General features: G+C 38.3%; 1 protein-coding gene across 1 annotated transcript in view; it reads left to right on the top strand.

The window, feature by feature from the left end:
- The window catches only part of brip1 (BRCA1 interacting helicase 1), a gene marked incomplete at its 3' end in the record, with an annotated part of 84864 nt that overhangs the window by 22859 nt on the left and 38692 nt on the right, over window positions 1-23313 (top strand). The window contains exons 6-13 of the mRNA XM_028463822.1: window positions 131-397; window positions 6410-6631; window positions 6703-6902; window positions 9624-9756; window positions 11706-11857; window positions 15345-15519; window positions 15926-16066; window positions 16467-16628. Of these exons, the coding sequence (XP_028319623.1) occupies window positions 131-397; window positions 6410-6631; window positions 6703-6902; window positions 9624-9756; window positions 11706-11857; window positions 15345-15519; window positions 15926-16066; window positions 16467-16628 (1452 nt within the window). The remainder of the gene's footprint in view (window positions 1-130; window positions 398-6409; window positions 6632-6702; window positions 6903-9623; window positions 9757-11705; window positions 11858-15344; window positions 15520-15925; window positions 16067-16466; window positions 16629-23313) is intronic.

Raw genomic sequence — 23313 nt, 5'->3', positions numbered from 1 at the left:
ACTGCGTTTCCTGAAACAACTTTTAGTTTTTATTGTGATGACTTTTGGTTTCACATAAATCAAAGTGTCATCTGCTGCGAGCACTGACATTTAAAGACCTTTGAATGGTTGTCTGTTTTTCTGCCTCCAGGCCTCCGTCCCGTGCACCTGCTGCCCATGTGACTCCACCAAAGCTAGCGCAGCAGACAAAGATGGCACCAGAGGGATACCCAGGATCTTCTTTGGCACGCGCACACACAAGCAGATCACTCAGATCACCCATGAGCTGAAGCGCACGCTCTACTCCACGGTGCCCATGACCATTCTGTCCAGCAGAGACCACACCTGTGTTAATGCACGGGTTTCACCTCACGCCAACCGCAACGAGCGCTGCAGGGAGCTGCGGGAGGACAAGGAGGTGAGGAGCACCTATACCAGGGTTTCTCAACCTGGGGGTCGCCCACAATTCAAATGGGGTCGCATGAAATATCTAGCAATCTAACAATTCTAATTATAGAATCATTTTTTATTTTTTTTATTTTTTTAAACATCACAGTGTCTCAAACAGTATTATATAGTTTCACTTCCTCAAGTGAAATACAAAAAATACAGTATATAAATATATATACATTTAATAAATAGTTAAATGATAATAACATTTATAATTATATTTTTTAATTTTTAGAATAATATTTTTTTCAAATAAAAACACCACCACCACACAATCTCAAACAGTATTATATACAGTGGTATGAAAAAGTTTGGGCACCCTTGTAAATGTTCATGATTTTCCTTAATAAATAATTGGTTGTTTGGATAACAAATTCCAGTTAAATTTATCATATAGGAGACAAACACAGTGATGTTTGAGAAGTGAAATAAAGTTTATTCGATTTACAGAAAGTGTGCTAGAATTATTTAAACAGAATTAGGCATGTGCATAAGTTTAGGCACCACAAAAGAAAAACAATACTTAATATTTTGTAGATCCTCCTTTTTCTGAAATAACAGCCTCCAAACGCTTCCTATAGCTTCCAATTAGGGTCTGGATTCTGGTGGGAGGTATTTTGGACCATTCTTCTCTGCAGATCATCTCTAGTTCAGTCAGGTTTGATGGTTTCCGAGCATGGACCGCCCGTTTTAAAGCACACCATACATTTTCAATAATATTCAGGTCTGGGGACTGAGACGGCCATTCCAGGATGTTGTACTTGTTCCTCTGCATGAATGCCTTAGTAGATTTTGAGCAGTGTTTAGGATCATTGTCTTGTTGAAAGATCCAGCCCCGGTGCAACTTCAACTTTGTCACTGATTCCTGGACATTGTTCTCCAGAATCTGCTGATATTGAGAGGAATCCATGCACCCCTCAACTTTAACAAGATTCCCAGTGCCTGCACTGGACACACAGCCCCACAGCATGATGGAACCACCACCAAACTTTACTGTAGGTAGCAAGTGCTTTTCTTGGAATGCTGTGTTCTTTTTCCGCCATGCATAACGCCCCTGGTTATGCCCAAATAACTCTATTTTAGTTTCATCAGTCCACAGCACCTTGTTCCAAAATGAAGCTGGCTTGTCCAAATGTGCTTTAGCATACCTCAAGCGACCCCGTTTGTGGCGTGTGCGGAGAAAAGGCTTTTTCCGCATTACTCTTCCATACAGCATCTCCTTGTGTAAAGTGCGCTGAATAGTGGAACGATGCACAGTGACACCATCTGCAGCAAGCTGATGTTGTAGGTCTTTGGAGCTGGTCTGCGGGTTGACTGTGACTGTTCTCACCATCCTGCGCCGCTGCCTTTCGGAGATCTTTCTTGGTCTTCCACTTCGGGCCTTAACTAGAACTGTGCCTGTGGTCTTCCAATTCCTCACAATGTTCCTCACAGTTGAAACTGAAAGCTTAAATCGCTGGGATAGCTTTTTGTATCCCTCCCCTAAACCATGATGTTGAATTATCTTTGTTTTCAGGTCATTTGAGAGGTGTTTTGAGGCTCCCATGTTGCCACTAATCAGAGAAGATGCAAAGAGGAAACACCTAGAATTTTCCTACTTAAATACCCTAACTCATGATTGGATTCACCTGTGTATGGAGATCAAGGATCACTGAGGTTACCAAAACAATTTTGAGTTCCAATAATTAGTGCTAAGAGTATTAAAATCAATAAGATGCAAGGGTGCCTAAACTTATGCACATACCTAATTTTGTTTAAATAATTCTAGCACACTTTCTGTAAATCATATAAACTTTATTTCACTTCTCAAATATCACTGTGTTTGTTTCCTATATGATAAATTTAACTGGAATTTGTTATCCAAACAACCAATTATTTATTAAGGAAAATCATGAACATTTACAAGGGTGCCCAAACTTTTTCATACCACTGTAGTTATACGTCCTCAAATATAAATCTAGTTAAAAAAAGCAATATAAAATGTAATAACTGAATAGGTAAATCATAAATGGTTGAATAATAAGTCATAATCATATTTTTGTAATTTCTAGATTCATTATATATTTTTCAAATTAAAACACCACACAATCATAAACAACTCTATTCTATAGATTCACTTCCTCAAATACACTGTAAATCTAGTAAAAAATATAAATAAATCAGTACAAAAACTAAATAATTGAATAGTTAAGTTTGCATGTTCTCCCTGTGCTGCGTGTGTTTCCTCCCACAATCTGAAAACATGACTGTTAGGTTGAGTGGAGTCTCTAAATTACCCATAGGAGTGAATGTGAGTGGTTGTCTGTGATGGACTGGCACCCTGTCCAGGGTGTACCCCCGCCTAACGCCCAATATCAGCTGGAAAGTGCATTTTTGCTACATTTCTCCCATTTCTGACACTTTTTCTATCACATTTAATGCTTTTTCTGCACATTTTTTCCATTTCCAGACATGTTCAGCTCTTATAAACCCTTTTTACCACTTTTCCACCTATTGTCACATATGTTGACCCATTATTGTCACTTTTAACACCTTTTCACCATATTTCATGCTTATTTTCGTCAATTTAACCACATTCACCATTTGTCGTGCCCATTATTTGCCAGTTTAAACTAATTGTTCCAATATTGACACTTTGAACCTTTTTTTTTACCACTTTTTCTGTCTGTTTTTATCCACTCTAATTTACAACTTTTAACCAATTTCTGTGGTTTTTAAAATCCCATTTCACCACCTTTTCTACCATTTTTGGTCACTTTGAACCTTTTTATTAGTGATTAAAACCAGGATTTCCATCTTTAAGATGACTATAATCATAATGTGTCCATACCAGCCGGTCATTGCCTGATCCCGTTAGATCTGTGAAGCGAAGCAGGTCTGGGCCTGGTTAGTAGATGATGGAGACCACTGAGAATTCCAGGTGCCACAGTGGGGGACAGTCACCTCAGTGGTATCTATCATTGTGTCCTTTGGCAAGGCACTTCACCTACATTGCCTAGTATGAATGTAGTGTGTGAGTGAGTGTTGGTGGTGGTCAGAGCGGCCGATGGGGCACTATGGCAGCCTCGCCTCCCCAGGGCAGCTGTGGCTACAACAGTAGCTTACCACCACTAAGTGTGGAGTGAAAGAATAATGCCTTAATTCTGTAAAGTGACTTTGAGTGTCTATAAAGCTCTATAATTGATGCATTATTATTATAAATGTTCCTGGATAACAGTGGATATTATTCAGATGAATAAATAAATGTGGTTATCACAGATTCATAGAACAATGGACCATCATTTTACTGACTTTATGGATGGACCCCAAAAATCTCTCCTTTATTCCCCCTTATAGATGGTCCTGTCTCCACATGACTGTTCTTCAATGTTCATGTCTGTGTTCAACCACCTTCAGCTACAGTGGGGGTCCCTGCTCTTTTTTGGGGGTCGAGGGCTGAACAGATTAAAGATGTTTTCTCTGTCAGGGCCACATTGGATGCTCTGAAGGGCCGGTTTTGGCCCCTGGGCCTTGTGTTTGACGTGTGCTTTAGAAGAAGAGTTTCCCAAAGCTGTGGTGGTATTGTGGGGGGGGGGGGCAGTGTGAGGACAGACCTGTCCATAATGAAGCGTTTAAACAGTTTTCTGACACTCAGATGTCCTCTACCATTGAGCGTTACTTTTCCACAGACATTGGACACTTGTAAACCCTCTACTGTCCTAAAGTCGAGGCGCCTGCTGTAATGAGGTCAATTACGTTGTCATCCCAGGTGTTTTAACTCCCCGTCATATGAAATGGCTGGCCCAGTGCTAACCCCTCACAAGTGCAGGTGTCACTAACACCCCCCTCAGGGTCGGCTCTGTTCAGTGTCAGGTGATCGTTCTGTACAGACGCACAATAATTGTGTGTGACAAACACTAATCTTTGAGCTCATATCCTCCATCCTAACACTTGCCCCCCGGTTCACCCCTCCCCTTACTGTCCTGAAGATGGAGCATTAGTGTGAATAGTCCTCAGCAGCCAATCACATCTCCTAAAGTCCTCCACGGGTTCTCAGAGGATGACGAACACATAAAGACGTGGGTGGGACCAGGACGTTTGCCGCTCAACCACTGCTGACAGACAGTGTAATTAGGGCCTAAAACATGAGAGCCTGCTTCTTTACTCCTTGTATCGTTTACAGTATGAGTGTGAGTACATGAAAGCTGCTTTGAATAGCTCCCACAACTGATCACATGATCACCCCTCTGAAATGTCACATGTCACTCTGCACACAAAGACAAAAAAGACTTCCACAAACCACAGCCTGATACCAGGTTCGTTGTTACTGATTCTGAAACATAATATGGTTTGACCAATTATAATCCAACACGTGGTCAGGAGGGAGTCGGACAATAAGATATAATCTATAGCCAGATAGAGAAATGTACTTAATTTGTACTCTTCCATTCACAAAAGGGCTTTCCTGCCTTAAACCATGGCATTGTGAGTGGACAGAGCCACACACAGGACCTTTGACTGAAGATTGGAAGATATGATTTAACTCAGTGTTAACCCAGAGATGTTTTTTTTTAAATCATGTTTGTTATATATCTTTATTATTTGTGCACAAAGTGACAAGTTGGCCATCTTATTTAAACTAGATTTATATTTGATAGAGTGAAAGTATAGAATACTTTTGTTTGAGATTGTGTGTGGTAAAGAATAATAATTAAACAATACTAATAATAATAATTAAAAAAATATATAAATATATAATTTAAGTAGTATATATTTTTATTAATCTCTAGACATTTCAGGTGACCCCATTTTAAAGGGGCGATATTATGAAATAAATCACTTTATAATGGTTTTGCTACAGTGATACATTCCTTTAGCCTCATTCAGAGGGTCAAAGTTTCCTCCCTATCTTGTTATTCCACATTTTGTAAAAAGTCAGCTCCAAACAGTTGGATTTTTCTCGCGTTATGACATCACAACGTGGAAACTCCTCCTCCTGACAATCCTGGCGCCTCCTACCCTATATAAGAACGCGAGCTCCTTGCTTGGCCCAGGTAGATTTGAACCAGTGACCTTCCAATTACAAACCTGCTCCCTTAACAAATAGACCACCACTGCCCTTTATCTACAGTTTATATATTTACGTTTAGTATGTAGATAATCCAGTATGTAGATAATCCAGTATGTAGATATCCGAAGCGCAGTGTGAGCGCTCACAATCAGTTCCATTCTTAGTAGCTGTTACATCGCCTCATATTGCCTTTGACAAGATCTGACGTGTTTGTGACCCAATGCGACGCAGTGGTCTGACTAAACAGTGGACTATCACCTTATATGGACTATTCCAGTGTTCAGAATAGGTGAGCATGACAGGAAAGTGACTCAGTCTTAACACTCCTGTGAGTGTTTGAAACAGATGACAGACTCTGCTGCTGCTGTGATAAACACACACCGCGAAACAGCGTTTGTCTGACTCACAATCACAATAGCCGCTTAAATATCCATGTGTTTTACTGTAATGTGCAGTTTTTTGACTGAAAACCATAACGAGTGTGTGTGGATAGCAAAAGAAAATTGCTATGGTAATAAAGCTATGGTATGGAGTCTGCATCTACAGACACGCCCACTCATGCGTATGCATGAAGGCCCTAAATCAGCCTGTTTTTAAAAGTGTCATTAAAGTGACTTTCAGAGGGTAACACTCTAGAAAACAGGCAAGTTTGGTAAAATAAACCTCAATACTATGTTGTTGGGGTTCTTAGAACAAATGGAGATGTGTGAAAAATAAAATAATACTGGAGTTTTAATTCCAGGTGACCGCACATGGGGTCACAACCCCAATGTTTAAAAACACTGTGTTAAGGTTTCATTTTGTGTCAAGGACATGTCAGGAGATCAAAGTTAGAACAGAAAAAATAAAACCTTACAATAATTATATCAAATTCTTCTTGAATAAAATGTTAAGGATTGTTCAGAACAACACGTCTTCTATTTTCAACAGGGAAAGTCATGTAGCTTCTACCATGGTGTCCATAAAATGCGGGACCAGTGCACACTCCAGCGGGTCCATGGTCTCCACGATGCCTGGGACATTGAGGACCTGGTCACTCTGGGGAAGCGTCTCCGCTCGTGTTCTTACTACGCAGCCCGTGAGCTCATGGCTGGTGCCTCTGTGGTTTTCTGTCCCTATAATTACCTGCTGGACCCCATGATTCGTGAAAGTGTGAGTACTGTTTCTACACCAAAGTAAGAGTCGTGCTGGTGTGCATCAAATGAACGTTGTGTGCTGAACAGATGGACATCAACCTGCGGGGTCAGATCGTGGTGCTGGATGAGGCCCACAACATTGAGGACTGTGCTAGGGAGAGCGCCAGCTTCACCTTGGACCTCAACATTCTTCGCTTTGCTGGGGACGAGTTGAACGGGATGGTCATCAACGACATCAGACGTTCCCAACATGAGCTCCTCAGGGACTTCTGCTATTGTCTGATCAAGTACGTCATCACCTCAAAAATGAGCAATACATTATGTTAGGGATGTAACGATTAATCGTAAGGCAGTTAAAAATCGATTCATAGGTACCACGGTTCACATCGATGCTCTGAAAATTGAATCGGAATCTGCTACTATTTTCTTTCTGGCCGCCATTTACTGTTAAACATGTTCATAATGATTCTTTACTCCTTTAGCACCAAAAGAATATCTGTAATATTACGTGAATATCTGTAAAAGTCACGTTTTTTTATTAGCTCTGTCTGCTAGCATAGCTTCTCTTCTTCACTGGTGGAATAACTGCATGCCAACCGACTACTGGGTTACAAGCGCCCTCTGCTGGTCTAAACAAATATTTGACGTAAATACAGTAAAATGACTGTTTTTTTTCTTTTAAAGTCCAATTGTTAAGGCACAAAATACATTTTCAGTTGCACTTTTAAAAAGAAAAAGAACTATTATGCAGTTTTGAATTGTTTACTATAGAACCAGAATTTAAATTAATAGGCTTCTTCTTCATTTGTATTATTCCTTTATTTATTTCATTCAAGATTTATTTTTAGTTAAATTGGATCATTTTGAATAGTTTATCAAGGGATTCTTTTGACAATGAAAAATAAAAGGAAAATAGTACCGTATTTTCCCCAAAAAAATAAAGGAATATTTTTCAGTCATTTGTCAACATTCCCATTTTGTAAAATAAATCGTGAGAAAATCGTATCGTGAACCCAGTATTGTGAATCGAATCGTATCGGGAGTTGAGTGAATCATTACATCCCTACATTATGTTCATAATACAGGATATTTAGACCACACCAAGCCACTATTTAATAAATCAGAATTACTGTAGCTTTGCAAACAAGTCAAATAGCATTTAAAGCTCAACAGAAACTTCTCCCAAAAATATTCAGAAACTATTTATTTTAAAAGCTAACTTTAGGTTGTTGCACGCACGGACAACAAAATAAAAAGCTTCAGTGTGTCAGTGAGCGGTACCAGGTTGTGGAACAGTTTGTGTGTGGAAATAAAAAAGTCTGAATTTAAAGCAATTTATACTTAAATACATAATATTTATTTTCTCAAAGCATAAATGGTAAAGGGAAAAAAATTATAGTTGTGTATATACTTATGAATGTGTATGTTTGGACAGATGAATGTATAGTCAATTGTATAATTATGTAGACATAACAATGAATTACATCTCCTTTCATAGTATAAAAAGGTGCTTATTATAAGAAGACTATTGTATAGCGCTAGATATTACATGGAGTAGGATCATATAAGTTTGTACTTCCTTTTCCAACATGTACAGGTTTGACGTGCAGGATTTTATAACCAATTATTCTCCCTTTGCTTTGTTTGTTTTTTGATTGTTTAATTTTGATTGTTTTCTCCTTGTGGTAAATATAGTGCTGTTGTGTTTATCTTCAAAATATAAAATTAAATAAAATCAGATTTAGGGCCTCTGATTTTCTCTAATTGCAAAAAAAATGGTCAGAAAAAGTTTTTAATATCTGTTATCGGCCAAACGAGCTGCAAAATATTGGTCAAAAATCTAATATCATGCGTCAGGCCTCAACATGACATAGAAACGCCTCACATGCATGTTTGGGGTAAATGGACTTGATTTATATAGCGCCTTATAACCACACTGAAGCAGTCTCAAAGCGCTTTACATATCAGCTCATTCACCCAATCACACTCACATTCACACACCAGTGGGACAGGACTGCCATGCAAGGCGCTAGTCGACCACTGGGAGCAACTTAGGGTTCAGTCTCTTGCCCAAGGACACTTCGACACATAGTCTGGTACTGGGATCGAACCCCCAACCTCTCGATCAGAAGACGACCCACTACCACCTGAGCCACGGTCGTTTTCTACCAGTAAACAAGTGATTGATTGTCTAGAAACATGTCAAATTCCGTCCATACTCCCGTTGAAAATCACCACTTTGTGTACCGGTTTTCCTGTGACTGAAAATGAATGCAGAGCTTCATCTGAAGTGTGTCTTTAATGTTTTGTGATGAACAAGCGGGTGGCTGAGGGTCTAATGGTGTGTTCACACCCATTGTGACTTCACATACCCCCCTCACTGAGACATTTGTTGGAATGACCCTAAAATATTGCGGTTCTGGTAAAAAGGTGTAGCAGGGTAGCTGCATACAGCCATGACCTCTCTTTCCTCTGTTTCTCCAGTGACGAGACGACCAGGGAAGTGACGTAGGGAGAAACTCATCGCTGATTGGATGTTGCGACAGCGTCACTCGAAAATTTCAAAATGTTTAGCTTTGAGCGACTCGGATCACACGATTGAGTCGTTTGAATCGCGTAGCTTGACGTCACATGATTTACATGAATTCAGAATGTAATCTAGTCGCCAGAGTCGCTGAAGTCGTGTTTGTTGTGAACGCAACGTCAAAGTGTGGCTAACGTTGTTTTCACGACCAAATCCTGCGTGATTTTACCTCAACCATTACAATTCTGTAAATCATCTGAAGGATATAAAATGTGAAATTAATAACAGTAGTTGACTTTTAACCTTATTTATTATGTTTGGTAAGATTTCAGGAAGTTTAATAACGTGTAATGTTTATAAACGGAAAGATGATGAAATGGAAACCGAACTTTTGAGGCCTGATTTATTGAGCTTTTGGTAGAATTTGAAAATGTATTTTCTGTATTTGCTGATTGTGTGTAATTTGTGTCGTGTGTGTGTGTAGCTGGATCATGGACAGTCAGGGCCTGATGTCTGACAGAGGATACGAGAGTGCCTGTAAAGTCTGGAGTGGGCTGGAGATACTCCAGATTTTTCACAATCTCGGTATTACTGCCGACTCTTTAAAAATTCTAAAGGTACACTAAACTTTATTTTATTTACCATTATTACTAATGTCAACCTGACATGTTTAACTATTCATAGTATTTCCTTATTTATTGTTAAGAATGTGGTAAAGTTAGATTTGTCTCCTGTTGATGCCTGTTGTTCTAAAGATAAAGGGACTTATATTAGGGCAGGATCAATAAAAAACACTCCATAGATCAGTGGTTTTTTTTATTTTCGACAAAGGTGAATTTTCAAGCCCCACCTGCACCCAATGCCCCCCCCAAATAATCCTATATTAAAAAATGTAGTAGTGCAGTATTTAAAAATACAGGTAATAACAAAACATTTTTAAACAATCTGTGCCAAAAATCTAAAAAAAAAACAGAAAAGGAAAGTTAGTGCATGCATGAAATAAACTACAGGGAACAAGTAACATCATGTTTCATAAGTAACGTATTTGATAAATAAATCAAAACTCAAAAGCAAAATTAAACTAATCACCTGCATGAAAAACAAATGCAAAAGTGTAGCAGTCAAAAATATAGGAAATAATGAAACATTGTTTGAATAAGTCAGCTATTGAAATAAGTTTATGGTTCCACTCCATGTGAAATATATGCTGACATAATCATTATTTTTACACTTCAGTTCCACGTTACATTTATGGTCCATTGTTCTATGAATCTGTGATGACCACATTTATTTATTCATCTGAATAATATCCACTGTTATCCAGGAACGTTTATTATTATTATTATAGTCATCTTAAAGATGGAACTCCTTGTTTTAATCACAAATCAAATGGGTTCAAAGTGACCAAAAACAGTGGAAAAGGTGGTGAAATGGGATTTTAAAAACCAGTTGCAATGTAGATTATGTTAAAACAGACAGAAAAAGTGGTAAAAAAAAGGTTCAAAGTGTCAATATTGGAACAATTAGTTAAAACTGGCAAATAATGGGCATGACAAATCTTAAATGTAGTTAAATTGACAGAAATAAGCATGAAATATGGTGAAAAGAGGTTGAAAAGTGACAACAATGGGTCAATATATGTGACATTAGGTGGAAAAGTGGTGGAAAGGGTTTATAAGTGCTGAACATATCTGGAAAATACATTAAAAGGAGCAAAATTAAAATATGGTGAGTTTGGTGGAGTTGCAGAAAAAGGTTAAAAAATGTAAAAAAGTGTTCAAATTGTTCAAAAACTCTTACAAGTTTCTTAAAAGCATCTGGCAACCCACTCCCAGTGTGTCGCGACCCCAAATAGGGTCCTGACCCTAAGGTTGAGAACTCCTGCATTAGGGTAACTATTAATCAGCCGTTCCTTGCGTGAACTCTTCATAGAGCAGCTGATCCCTAAAAAATAAATAACTGTGTCACAGTTATTTATTTTTTAGGGAATTAGGACCATGAATTGCAGTACGTAATGCAGCACACAGCCTGTTCAAGGCAATAGGGCAGCGTTTTTAAACCATGGGTTCGTGACCCCTTGTGGGGTCGCTTGGAATTTAAATTGGGTCCCTAGAAATGTCTCGTAATTGAATAAAATACTGAATAACAATGTGTTTAAATTTTTAAAAAATAATTATTGCACTTTTTGAAACTAAAACACAACACACAATCCTAATCAACGTATTCTGTATTTTCTGAAATATAAATCTTTGGCGGTTGCCAGAATTGTGATATAAACATAGGGTCATGACCCCAAAAACATTGGGAATCACTGCATTAGGGAGAAATATGTGTGAGTGGGCCAGGGGTGGGGTCAATTACATTTTTCAGTTACAATTACTTTTTCAATTACCCATTCAGTTATGATTACAGTGACATTCTTTTTGGTTTTGAGTGCTTCATCACCTATTAGCAATAAAAGCACTTAAAATGAATGTTTATTTTTTCACAAACCCTGCCCTATGCTCCGTTAACAAAGCCTTTCAATCTGTGAAATGATAATTTTCTCCATCTGTTTGCATCGCAGAAAAATCTTGCCGAGGTTCTGGAGAAAGAAGATCGTGGTAAATCCAACTCTAAAGAAGATGCTGAGCTGTTTCCAACCATTGGCTCAGCTACTTCCACGGTCCTAAAGAACCTGTTCATGGTCCTGGACTTCGCCTGTCAGGATGATCGCAGGTTAGAACGTTTAAATCTCTCTGATTTTTGACATAATTAAAGGTCTAGTATTATGCTATTTTCACCCATCTCTATTTGTTCTAAGAACACCAACAACATAGTATTTGAGGTTTTTAGCCTCTGAAAAGTGACTTTCTGAGCAGTTCTAAAAACGGGCTATTTTGGGGTTTACTTATGCATATTCATGAGTAGGCGTGTCTGTAGGCGCTAACCACACAACAGCTAGCGATTTTCTTTTGCTATCCACACACTCTTGTTATAGTTTTCAGCCAAAAAACTGCTCATTAAAGTAAAACACATGGATATTTAAGTAGCTATTGTTATTGTGAGTCAGACAAACACTGTTTCAGGATGTGTGTGAGCCGTGCAGCAGCAGCAGTGGAGTCATTAAGCTACTTCAAACACTCACCGGAGCTGTTATGTTGCTTTCTTGTCATCCTCTCCACTAATTATTACAGGAATAGTCCATTCAAGGTTTTAGTCACTGTTTTGTCCAACCGCTGCGTTGCATTGGATCACAAACACGTCACACTGAAGCAAGGAAGAAAGCTGAAGGAAAGAAGGTTTTTATTAATGAAAGCCTGACAAAAAAAAATGCAAGCATCGCATGGAAGGCACGCCAAATAAAAAAAAAAGGAGGAAAGATTTTAAAGACGTGGACAAGGAACTGCAGAATTTACATCACACCACTGGGAGAAGAGAACGGAAAAGCAATCCTCATCAAAACGATGGAAGACTTGGGAAAATACGAAGGATCCACCTAAACAACAACATTACTGATGGTAATCATGGATATGGACCCAGATCTATATAAACACTGGAAACAAAACTCAGACTGTGATTATTTTACGGAGACTGAATTAAATGTGGAAACCAAGAGTAAAAAAGGTCTGTCATTTATTAATTTCAATTGCTAGGTGGTGGGGTGATTAAGGATTACATTAAATTTAAATTCAAAGTGTTTATTGTCATATGTGCAGTTAGAAACACGTTTTCCTGTACAATGAAATTACTACCTTGCTTATGAACTAAGATATAATAATGTGTTTATACAAGTTAAATCTAACAGTGGAAAATACAACACTGCCAATAAAACTAACAACAGCTGGATTAACCTTGATGTAGAGACAAAACAAGCTGCAAACTTGTGTGTCCAAAAGAGACATTCCCGAGTGGTAACACTATGGATGAAAAGGGAAAAAAACTTCCAAACACCTTCGAAAGAGGAACTATTCTTGCACTGGAGGAATGCTAACAACGTCTGGCAGGGAACAAGGCCAACACAAACAACGATAGAGAGGAGGAAAAAAAAAAAGACAACACTGACTACAGATGAGAATACACAAAAAAGGACTGTTCAGAACAACTCAAGAATGTTTGACCAGAGAGACATGTAAACCCATGTAAATTTGCGATGGTAAAACAGGGGACGGGACCCAGATAAGCAAATTGCTTCTCTTGTCTCCTTTTTCGGCATGTACAAAAAATGTAAAAAAAAAAAAAAAAAAAGTGAATGTAACCATGTCGGAAATAAACTGAATAAATAAATAAATATCATCTCAAAGGCGATACGAGGCGATATAACGGCTACTAAAAATGGAACTTATTGTAACCCATGCTCCTCAGGGAGGGGTTTAATTCAGAGAACACATTTTGTGTATGTAGCTTTATATATATAACAATAAGTATAATGTATGTACTATATTAAACCATTGTGTTTGTTTTACCTGTGAGGTAGTTTGAGTGGGAGGAGTTCACATTGTTATATAGAGTAGGAGGAGCCATGATTGTCAAGAGGAGGAGTTTCCGCTACCTGACGTCAACTAGCAAGAAAAATTCAACTGTTCTATTTGGAGCTTTTTACAAAATGTGGAATAACACGGGAGGAAACGGAACTTTTTCAACTTTGGCCCTCTGAATGAGGCTAAAGAGAAATATATCACCGTGGCAAAACCATTAGAAAGTGAACTAGGTAAGACCTGTATTCGCAAGTCAAATACATATTTGACAGTTGAATATTGAAAAAAATTAAACCTGTATATGGATTGGTTGACAATTTTGTTCTTTTCACTAATTAAATTGAAAGTAATAATGCAGTAAAAACAGAAGACTCACCTTGACCTTAAATATGACCTTGAGTGAAGGTCAAGGGCACACATTGAAAGGAAATATTGTTCAATGGTACCAGTCTGAGCACTGTATCTCAAATTGTGACCAAGTTATAGGGAAAAATATAAATACATTTATATATTCACAATGATTCTTGTTTAGGGCTGGACAGTCATGTATATCAAATATGAGGCCATTTGAAAGTTATATAAAAAACCCAGTATAAAGGGTAAACCAGTTAAAAATCACTCTCAGTGGGGCGGTGTTTAGCTCAGTGGGTTGAGCGCCCGCCCCATGTACAGAGGCTATAGTTCCTCACCTGCAGTGGGTCCAGGTTCGATTCCCGGCCTGGGACCCTTTCCTGCGTGTCATTCCCTGCTCTCTCTGACCCCTTTCCTGTCAAGCAACTGTCATATAAAGGCCACTAGAGCCAAAAAAAAAAATCCTTTTAAAAAAAAAAAAAAAAAAAAAAATCACTCTCAGTGAATTTGATGCGAAGCCATTGAAAAATAGCCAAGATACTGCATTTAGAATGTGGTGGCGAAGGATTTTCCAGTGACATTATAGGCCCCTCCCACTGATCGCGGAATGTTTTTTCTTCATCAGCAACCTGCTCCCATCTTATAAGATTCATCATTTTGAAGTCAAGACATATCGTCTTTCCGCTAGAGCTGTTAGCGTGAGAATGCAAAGCATGATGGGTAGTTTTCCCATTTATTGTTGTTTAGAGATGGACAGTCATCATGTGTATCAAATATGAGGCTATTTGAACTTTGTATATGAGAGTTATAGCGATTTTTCTAATATGGTGTGCTAAATGGTGCCAGTCACACAGAAGACTGACCTTGACCTTAAATATAACCTTGAGCAAAGGTCAAGGTCACTCAATGAAAGGAAATGTTGTTCAATGGTACCAGTCTGAGCACTGGATCTCAATTTGTGGCCAAGTTATAGGGGAAAAAGTTTTTTATTTTTTATTTTTTTTGTGACGTCAAGAACTTTGACCCCTACTGATCTTTTTACTGGTTAAGTCGTACAACTTCGGTCCAACGAAATAAAATATTCCACTTGAGATGAACTTTTCAGAAATGTAAGCATCAAACTTGTACGTTAAATATTTGTAGAGATATGGAAGATTTTGTTTTTGACATTTGGCGCAATCTTGATCTTGACATTTTGGTGCCAAAAAAGGTCAACTGCACATCTTTGACATTGTCCCCCTGAGATGACATACATGTCATTAGTGCTGCATTAGTAGAGTAGGAGGAGTTCTACAAAAAAGGAGTTGCGGAAAAGTTGCAGAAGGAAAATAATCATAAGAGCTTTTACGATTACAATGATACTGCCCCTTTAAAGCTCTAGTGCTGTGTGTCTGTAGGTTCTCTGGAGACTACCGTGTTGTGCTGCAGAAAAGCTTCACCTGGACCAATGAGGTCCCTCCTGATAAACCTGATGCTAACGGTTATTTTGTCAGACCGACCTACCGACAGCGAAGTGTTAAAGTGAAAAAAGAGGTGCTGACTCTGAGTTTCTGGTGCCTGAACCCTGCAGTGGTAAGATCACCGTATGTCTGTGTGTGCGCGTACAAGTAAATGCATATAAATGGTTATTATCTCAATCACTGCATGTGGCCAAAAGTATTTCATTATTTCATTTTATTGAGGATTCCATGTCTGTGATATCTCATACACACTAAACTCTGTTTACTCTGTATCATCTAAACCAGGGGTTCTCATCTTTGGGGTTAATTTGGGGTCGCGAGACACTGGAAGGGGGTCGCCAGATGCCTACAAGAAACTAGGAATTATTTTTTTTTTACAATTTGAGCCAATTTTTTTTGCCATATTTTTGCTCCTTTTAATGTATTTTTGCTATATTATTCTCATTTCTGACACTTCTCCATCACATTTCAATGCCTTTTCTGCACATTTTTTCCCACTTCATGACGTGTGTGTCCAGGCCTTCTCTGATCTCAGTGAGGGCGTTCGCTGCATTGTGCTGACATCAGGCACCCTGTCCCCTATGAGCTCCTTCTCCTCTGAGCTGGGGGTGAAGTTTTCCATCCAGCTGGAAGCAAACCATGTGATTGATAAATCTCAGGTGAGATCAGCAGTTACCTTACACTCACTGGAGATGGTTCCAAAGTTTAGAGTTACACTTATAGATAGTGTCTAACATGCTTTTTACAGTGTTTCTGATATTTGGTCAAAACAATTCCCCATCTCACATGAATACTTTGGGAAAATATTTCCTGTAGCATAGAACTAGTAAATCAGAGCCTCTAGGAATGGTCGTGGCTAGTTTGTAAAATACATTATGTCGTGGTTGATTTTTTCTTTTTTTTCTTTTACTTTACATAAAGTGTTAAAGCATAGTAATCTGCTGAGGATGTTTCTACTCTTATTACTTTACAGTAACTACAGTAGTGTAGTGACTGTTAGTGTGCAGGCTAGCATGAACCTTTTTTTGCTTTTGATGAATCTTGTTTGAATCCCTCCAGGTGTGGGTGGGCACTATCGGTGCTGGGCCCCAGGGCACTAAACTGTGCGCCACCTTTAGACACACGGAAACGTATTCTTTCCAGGATGAAGTGGGAGCTCTTCTGCTTCAAGTCTGCATGGTCATGCCCAAGGGTGTGCTCTGCTTCCTGCCTTCATACAAGGTACACACACACATATAATGCTGACCCTACAAACACACAGAACAACACAAACATATTATTGAGCAGAAGTGCACAGTATATACAAATAACAAGACACTTAAATGTCATACACAACTATCAATAGAACAATAGATATGACAGCATATTAAAATCAATAACCCAAGTTCCATCTATACATAGGAACTAGGGATGTAATGATTCACTCAACTCCCGATACGATACTGGGTTCACGCTACGATTCTCTTACGATTTATTTTACAAAATTGGACTGTAGACAAATGACTGAAAAATATTCCTTTATTTTTTTGGGGAAAAAAACTAGAAAAAACTGTACTATTTTCCTTTTAGTTTTCATTGTCAAAAGAATCCCTTGATAAACTATTCAAAACAATGCAATTTAACTAAAATAAATCTTGAATGAAATAAATAAATAAAGGAATAATACAAATGAAGAAGCCTATTAATTTAAATTCTGGGTCTATAGTAAACAATGCAAAACTGCATAATATTTTATTTTTTATTTTTATTTTTTTAAGTGCAACTGAAAATGTATTTTGTGCATTAACAATTGGACTTTAAAAAAAAAAAAAAAAGTAATTTCACTGTATTTATGTCAGATATTTGTTTGGACCAGCAGAGGGCGCTGGTAACCCAGTGGTTGTTTGGCATGCAGATGTTCTGTGCAGTGAAGAAGAGATGCTATGCTAGCAGACAGAGCTAATAGAAAAACGTGACTTTTACAGATATTCACGTAATATTACAGATATTCTTTCGGTGCTAAAGGGGTAAGGAATCATTTATGAACATATTTAAGAGTAGAAGGCGGCCAGAAAGAAAGTAGTAGCAGATTCCACCCGTCGCCTCAGCATTTGGACAAGAGAAGGATAAATATATAGCTGCTGGTTTTTAAAAAAGTACTGCGATTCAATTTTCAGAAAATCAATATCAACCTTGATACCTATTAATCGATTTTTAACTGCCTTTCCATTAATCGTTACATCTCTAATAGGAACAGAATAAAGAAACAAGCACAACACACAAAATAAATACATACATGATGGTTTTTAAAGGGAATAATTCAATGGTACAGTAGAAAACAAATTTTCTGTCAATGAAAAGTATTTGATCAGTCATCAGTTTTTTTTGCTTTTTTTTTGGTATTTTTAAACTTAATAGTGACACTAAAACATTTGGCACACATATCATGTCATATCAAGTATGCCACCAAATTCTGTGCTGGTTCGACCGACAGACAAGAATTGGTCACACTGAAAAGGTTTATGTAGAGCCCTGTGTTAGATATTGTTAGGCCATTAATTTAGATTCATTAATTACAAAGTCTCTATTTGATTAGATACATTTTTTAATGGAGTCCCACCTCTCATGAAATATCGTGTCGTGTGTGTACTCTTAACTTAAGGCTGAACATTTCTTTTCTGCCACTGGGAGGCGATAAAGTCCACCTAATGATTTTATTTCCAAAGAGCTTTGTTTTTATTTTCCATATAAATCAATGAAGCTGTTTTAAAAACTTAAATTAACTGTCATGTGCCATGGGCGCCAACATGGAGCCATGTTAATTGCCAGCAGAGATCAGTGCTAATGAATAGAGATAGTTGTTAATGGCACCATGCAGCCTCAGTGCTGTATCCTCTTTCTGTTGATGAGGCTGCCTCTGAGAGCATACTCAGCCCTACTTTGTTTGTTGTGTGTTTTTAAGCATGCATTATTAACATCCATTGTAGCTGCATTGTCACATTAGCGTTCACTGTGAGCGCGCTACACTACATGGAAATAGGAGAGTTTAGATGTAAAGGAGCTTCTCAATTTACAATAAATAAGGTTATAGACCAGAGTTTCTCAACCTTGGTGTCATGATGAAAAGAAACGCAAACAAAAAAACAGAGAAATTTACAAAATTTACCAAATGACAACACAGAGAAAAATAACATAAAAGAAATCAAAAAATGTGAACATGCAAAATTACCCAAGACGACTAGAAATACACAAAAATAACGGAGTAATGTATGAACTGACAAGAAAAATACACAGCAACATGATAAAAAAAACATACAGAATCAAGGAAAAAAACCCAAAAAGACATAAAGTAACACAAAAAACAGAAACATAAAATTACCCAAAAATAACAGAGTAATATATGAATTAACAATGATTTAAATTGTGAACAGAAACTCACAAAATTAACCAAAAGTTGCACTTGATGACTAGAAATCCAGAAAAATAACAGTAATGTATGAATTGACAACAAAAATACATCAAATGCCTCAAAGAAACATACATATATATTTTTTTTAAATTATGAAATTCTTATGAAATTTTGTTTCAAATTAAAACACGACACACAATCTTAAACAACTATGTTCTCTTTCAATCTATCAAATGTAAATCTAGTTAAAATAAAATACAGAATAATAATATCTGTGCTACTCCTGATTAGGGATGGGCGATATTGACAAAAAAATTATCCCGATAATTTCTGGTATTTATCACGATAGCGATAAAAATCACGATAAATAAAAACTATAAATAAATTTAAAAAAATCACAACTTAGTGTAAACAGGTTCCTTGCAAACACAAATAAATGTGAATACATCAACACTAGACACATTTAAAAAGGATAAAATAACTGCTGACAAAGTTCATGAGCTGATAGTTTATGGAATATATTAGTGCATATGGGTCACTCTATTAGTGTTATTGTATGTAATTCATTTATTTTCTCACTTGAAATAAAATTATTTAAAATTTTAAAAAAAACCACATGAAAAGCACAAATAACTCCATTAGTGTTTTTACTGCTGATGAATTTTGTTTATTTCATATTTGATAATGAGTTGCATAAAGTTATGGTTGATAAATATCTCTGATTTCCTATAATTAAACCAGATCAAGCTGATGATTTAATCATTCAGTATATTTATGTGTAATCTCAATAGTTATATTAATGATTAATGATTATGTTTCACAAGTTGGGACGAATGAATAGTGACATCATTTATGTTATATTTATTTATTTCACACAACGTGTGACATGTTTAGTTTTTATCCTTCATACAAGTGTTAAATCTGACCATAAACAAATCTATGGCTCTTTATGACAGTAAGACGTGTTCTTTTAATCTTTTTATTTGGTCTATTCTTTATATTGAGTGGTTAGCTTTAGCTCTTAGCCCAGTCAGTGTGTTAGCTTAGCATAGTTAGCTTTTGTTGAGTTTCCAGTTCATAATCATTGCTACAGGTTCCTCTCTGTTCCTGTGTTTGTGGAACTTTGGGTGGATCTGATGGAGGAACTAGGATTGGTTCACTTTGTTGATGGTCGTCTGGTTTTAACCAAGTAGCAGTACATGATGTACATTATACGTTACAAAATATCGCACATTCCTACTATTGATCATAAAATAATTCTAGGAAAAAAAAAAGGTCAAGATCTCCAGTCTCCAGTGTTCACAGACATTTTTAACACCTCACTGGAGACATGCACCGTACCAGCCTGTTTTAAGGTCTCCACCATCGTTCCTGTCCCTAAAAAGCTGAGGATCACAGGACTTAATGACTACAGACCCATCGCTCTGACATCTGTGGTCATGAAGTCCTTTGAACGCCTCATGCTCTCCCACATCAAGGACATCACCGACCCCCACCTGGACCCCCTGCAGTTTGCCTATAGATCCAACAGGTCTGTAGACGATGCTGTAAACCTGGCTCTCCACTTCATCCTCCAGCACCTGGACTCCCCAGGCTCCTACGCCAGGATCCTGTTTGTGGACTTCAGCTCTGCTTTCAACACTATAATCCCAGCTCTCCTTCAGGACAAGCTTTCCCAGCTGAACGTGCCAGACTCCACCTGCAAGTGGATCACAGACTTCCTGTCTGACAGGAAGCAGCACGAGAAGCTGGGAAAAACCATCTCTGCTCCAGGACCATCAGCACTGGATCTCCTCAGGGCTGTGTTCTTTCTCCTCTGCTCTTCTCCCTGTACACCAACAGCTGCACCTCCTCTCACCAGTCGGTGAAACTCCTGAAGTTTGCAGATGACACGACCATCATCGTCTCATCTCTGATGGAGACGAGTCTGACTACAGGTGGAGACAGACCGGCTGGTGTCCTGGTGCAGCCAGAACAACCTGGAGCTCAACGCTTTAACGACAGTGGAGATGATGGCAGACTTCAGGAAGAACCCAGCCCCCCTCACCCCCCTCACCCTGGGAGACTCTACAGTGAGCTCTGTGGAGTACTTCTGCTTCCTGGGGACCATCATCACCCAGGACCTCAAGTGGGAGCTGAACATCAGCTCCCTTATCAAAAAAGCTCAGCAGAGGATGTACTTCCTGCGGCAGCTGAAGAAGTTCAGTCTGCCAACAAAGATGATGGTGAACTTCTACAGCTCCATCATCCAGTCCATCCTCTGCTCCTCCATCACCATCTGGTACGCTGAAGCTACTGCCAAGGACAAGGCCAGACTGCAGCGTACCACTCTGCAGAGAAGGTCATCGGCTGCAATCTGCCCTCCCTCCAGGACCTGTACCCCTCCAGGATTTTGAGGCGTGCAGGAAAGATTGTGGCCGACCCCTCCCACCCCGGTCATAAACTGTTTCAATCTCTCCCTTCTGGAAGGAGGTTTCGGTCCATCAGGACCAGAACCTCCAGACACAAAAACAGCCTCTTTCCCTCTGCCACCATCCACATGAACACACCCCAAGTCACCCACTGAACGCCCCCCCCCCCCACCCGATCACCACCTCCATGATGACATTATCTGCTGCACTGTATATATATATATAAATTCATATTTATCCTATTTATCCTTTATTCTCTATCTATCCTTTATTTATCCCTCATCCTTTATATTTATCATCATTATTATTATTGTTGCTGGGTTGTTCTTTGTTTTTTTATTTTTTGTTGTTGTTTGTTTTGTGCACCAACTACCAAGACAAATTCCTTGTACTGTCCTTAAAACTGTACATGGCCACTAAACACATTTCTGATTCTGATTCTGAAGTTTTAAAGCTTCATTTAAAAAGTCAAACATATGAAATGTTTGTTTGTGTTGGGTCTCATTAGGTGTGTTACTGCTGTATCACACATTATTTTATTTACTCATTCATCAAGAACTATCAAGACTTTCCAAACCACGTGAGACGTCACTTCCTACTATTATAATCATTTTTACAAATGAAAACCATGATTTTAAGACATGCACAGATGTACAGGGTCGTGTGTGTGCGTGTGTGTTTTCTCGTTTTACCCTCCCATTTGTCAGACAAGGATGCTGCTGAGCAGGAGCTCAAAGCAGTTTGTTCTTTATTATTGAAAGCAGCGTAGGAGGATCCGTGCCTCCTACATAAATATTTAATGTGCGGTCACCTCTTAAAGATGAGCAGACGAGTGGATATAAAAGGTTTGGATATTAATTGGGATCCTGAGAGGCATCATTGGTGCCACTGAGTCCCGTTTGCTGTGCGCGCGTGCGTGTGTGTGTGTGCACGCATGTGAGCTTAGTCACTGCAGAAGGTTTAGATGTAGTTGCCAGTGATTTCCAAAATAAAGGTTCCAGAGAACGGGGACCACCATGATTTAAATGCTTGTTTTATTCAGAAATAAAATGTGTTAAAAGTGGCAGAAAATGGTGGAAAAGTTGGTGAAATGTGGTTTTAAAAACCACAGAAAGAAATTGGTTAAAATTTGCAAATAATCATGGAATACTGGTGAAAAGAGGTTAAAAGTGACAATAATGGGTTAAAATATGACATTAGTTGGAAAAGTGGTGGAAAGGGTTTATAAGTGCTGAAAATATCTTGAAATTTGATGTAGATGTAGTAGAAATGGGAGTAACGTAGCAAAAATGCATTAAAAGGAGCAAAAATATGGCAAGAAAAAGGGATGGAAGTAAGTTAAAATATGGCAAGTTTGCTGTCGTTGGAGAAAAAGGGTTAAAATAAGAAAAATGGTGGAAAAAGTAGTGAAATGGGATTATAAAAACAGAAAATGGTTAAATTGAAAATTACAGTGGACAAAAACAGACAAAAAGTAGTAAAAAGTGTTCACTTTCAGTATTGGAACAATCTATCTGCCATCTATATAGCAAGGTCTGTGTGTGTCTTTGTGGCTCAAATATCTCTGCGAATCAGGCTCTGATTGAGCTGAGACTTTCAACATGGCTGCTGCTTGGTTCAAAGGTGTGCAATGTCAGATTTGTTTGGACTGCAATGATACCGTTAATTTTATATATATATGTATATATATTATATAAAATTGTCCACCGGGAACTGATGACATCACTGTGGATTGAGCCTTTGTCACTCGGCACAGTTGGCAGGGTTAGAGGCAACCTGTGGGCGCACCAGAGCCGATCACTCTGTAGGCAGCAGGGCAGAGGGTGAACGGTGTCGGGCCGAGGGCAGCCTGTCCCTGGTGGCCAGGGGCTAGGGCAGCGTGTGTGTGTGAGTGTGATTCAGAATTACATTTACATTACGAATTAATTGTTTACAAGGTCAGTTTATTCTGAATAAAAGAGGAATTAAAGCTCCCATGTAAAAACTACTTGACCCCCACTTTTCTATAGCAACACATACTTCCTACGGGCACTGCACTACTTAGTTTAAACTGGCAAATAACATTAGGTGGAAAAGTGAAGGAAAGGGTTTAAAATAGCTGAAAATG

This window comes from Gouania willdenowi, chromosome 13, assembly GCF_900634775.1.
Source record: "Gouania willdenowi chromosome 13, fGouWil2.1, whole genome shotgun sequence".
Taxonomy (NCBI): domain Eukaryota; kingdom Metazoa; phylum Chordata; class Actinopteri; order Blenniiformes; family Gobiesocidae; genus Gouania; species Gouania willdenowi.
This window is presented reverse-complemented; position numbering and strand designations above follow the sequence as displayed.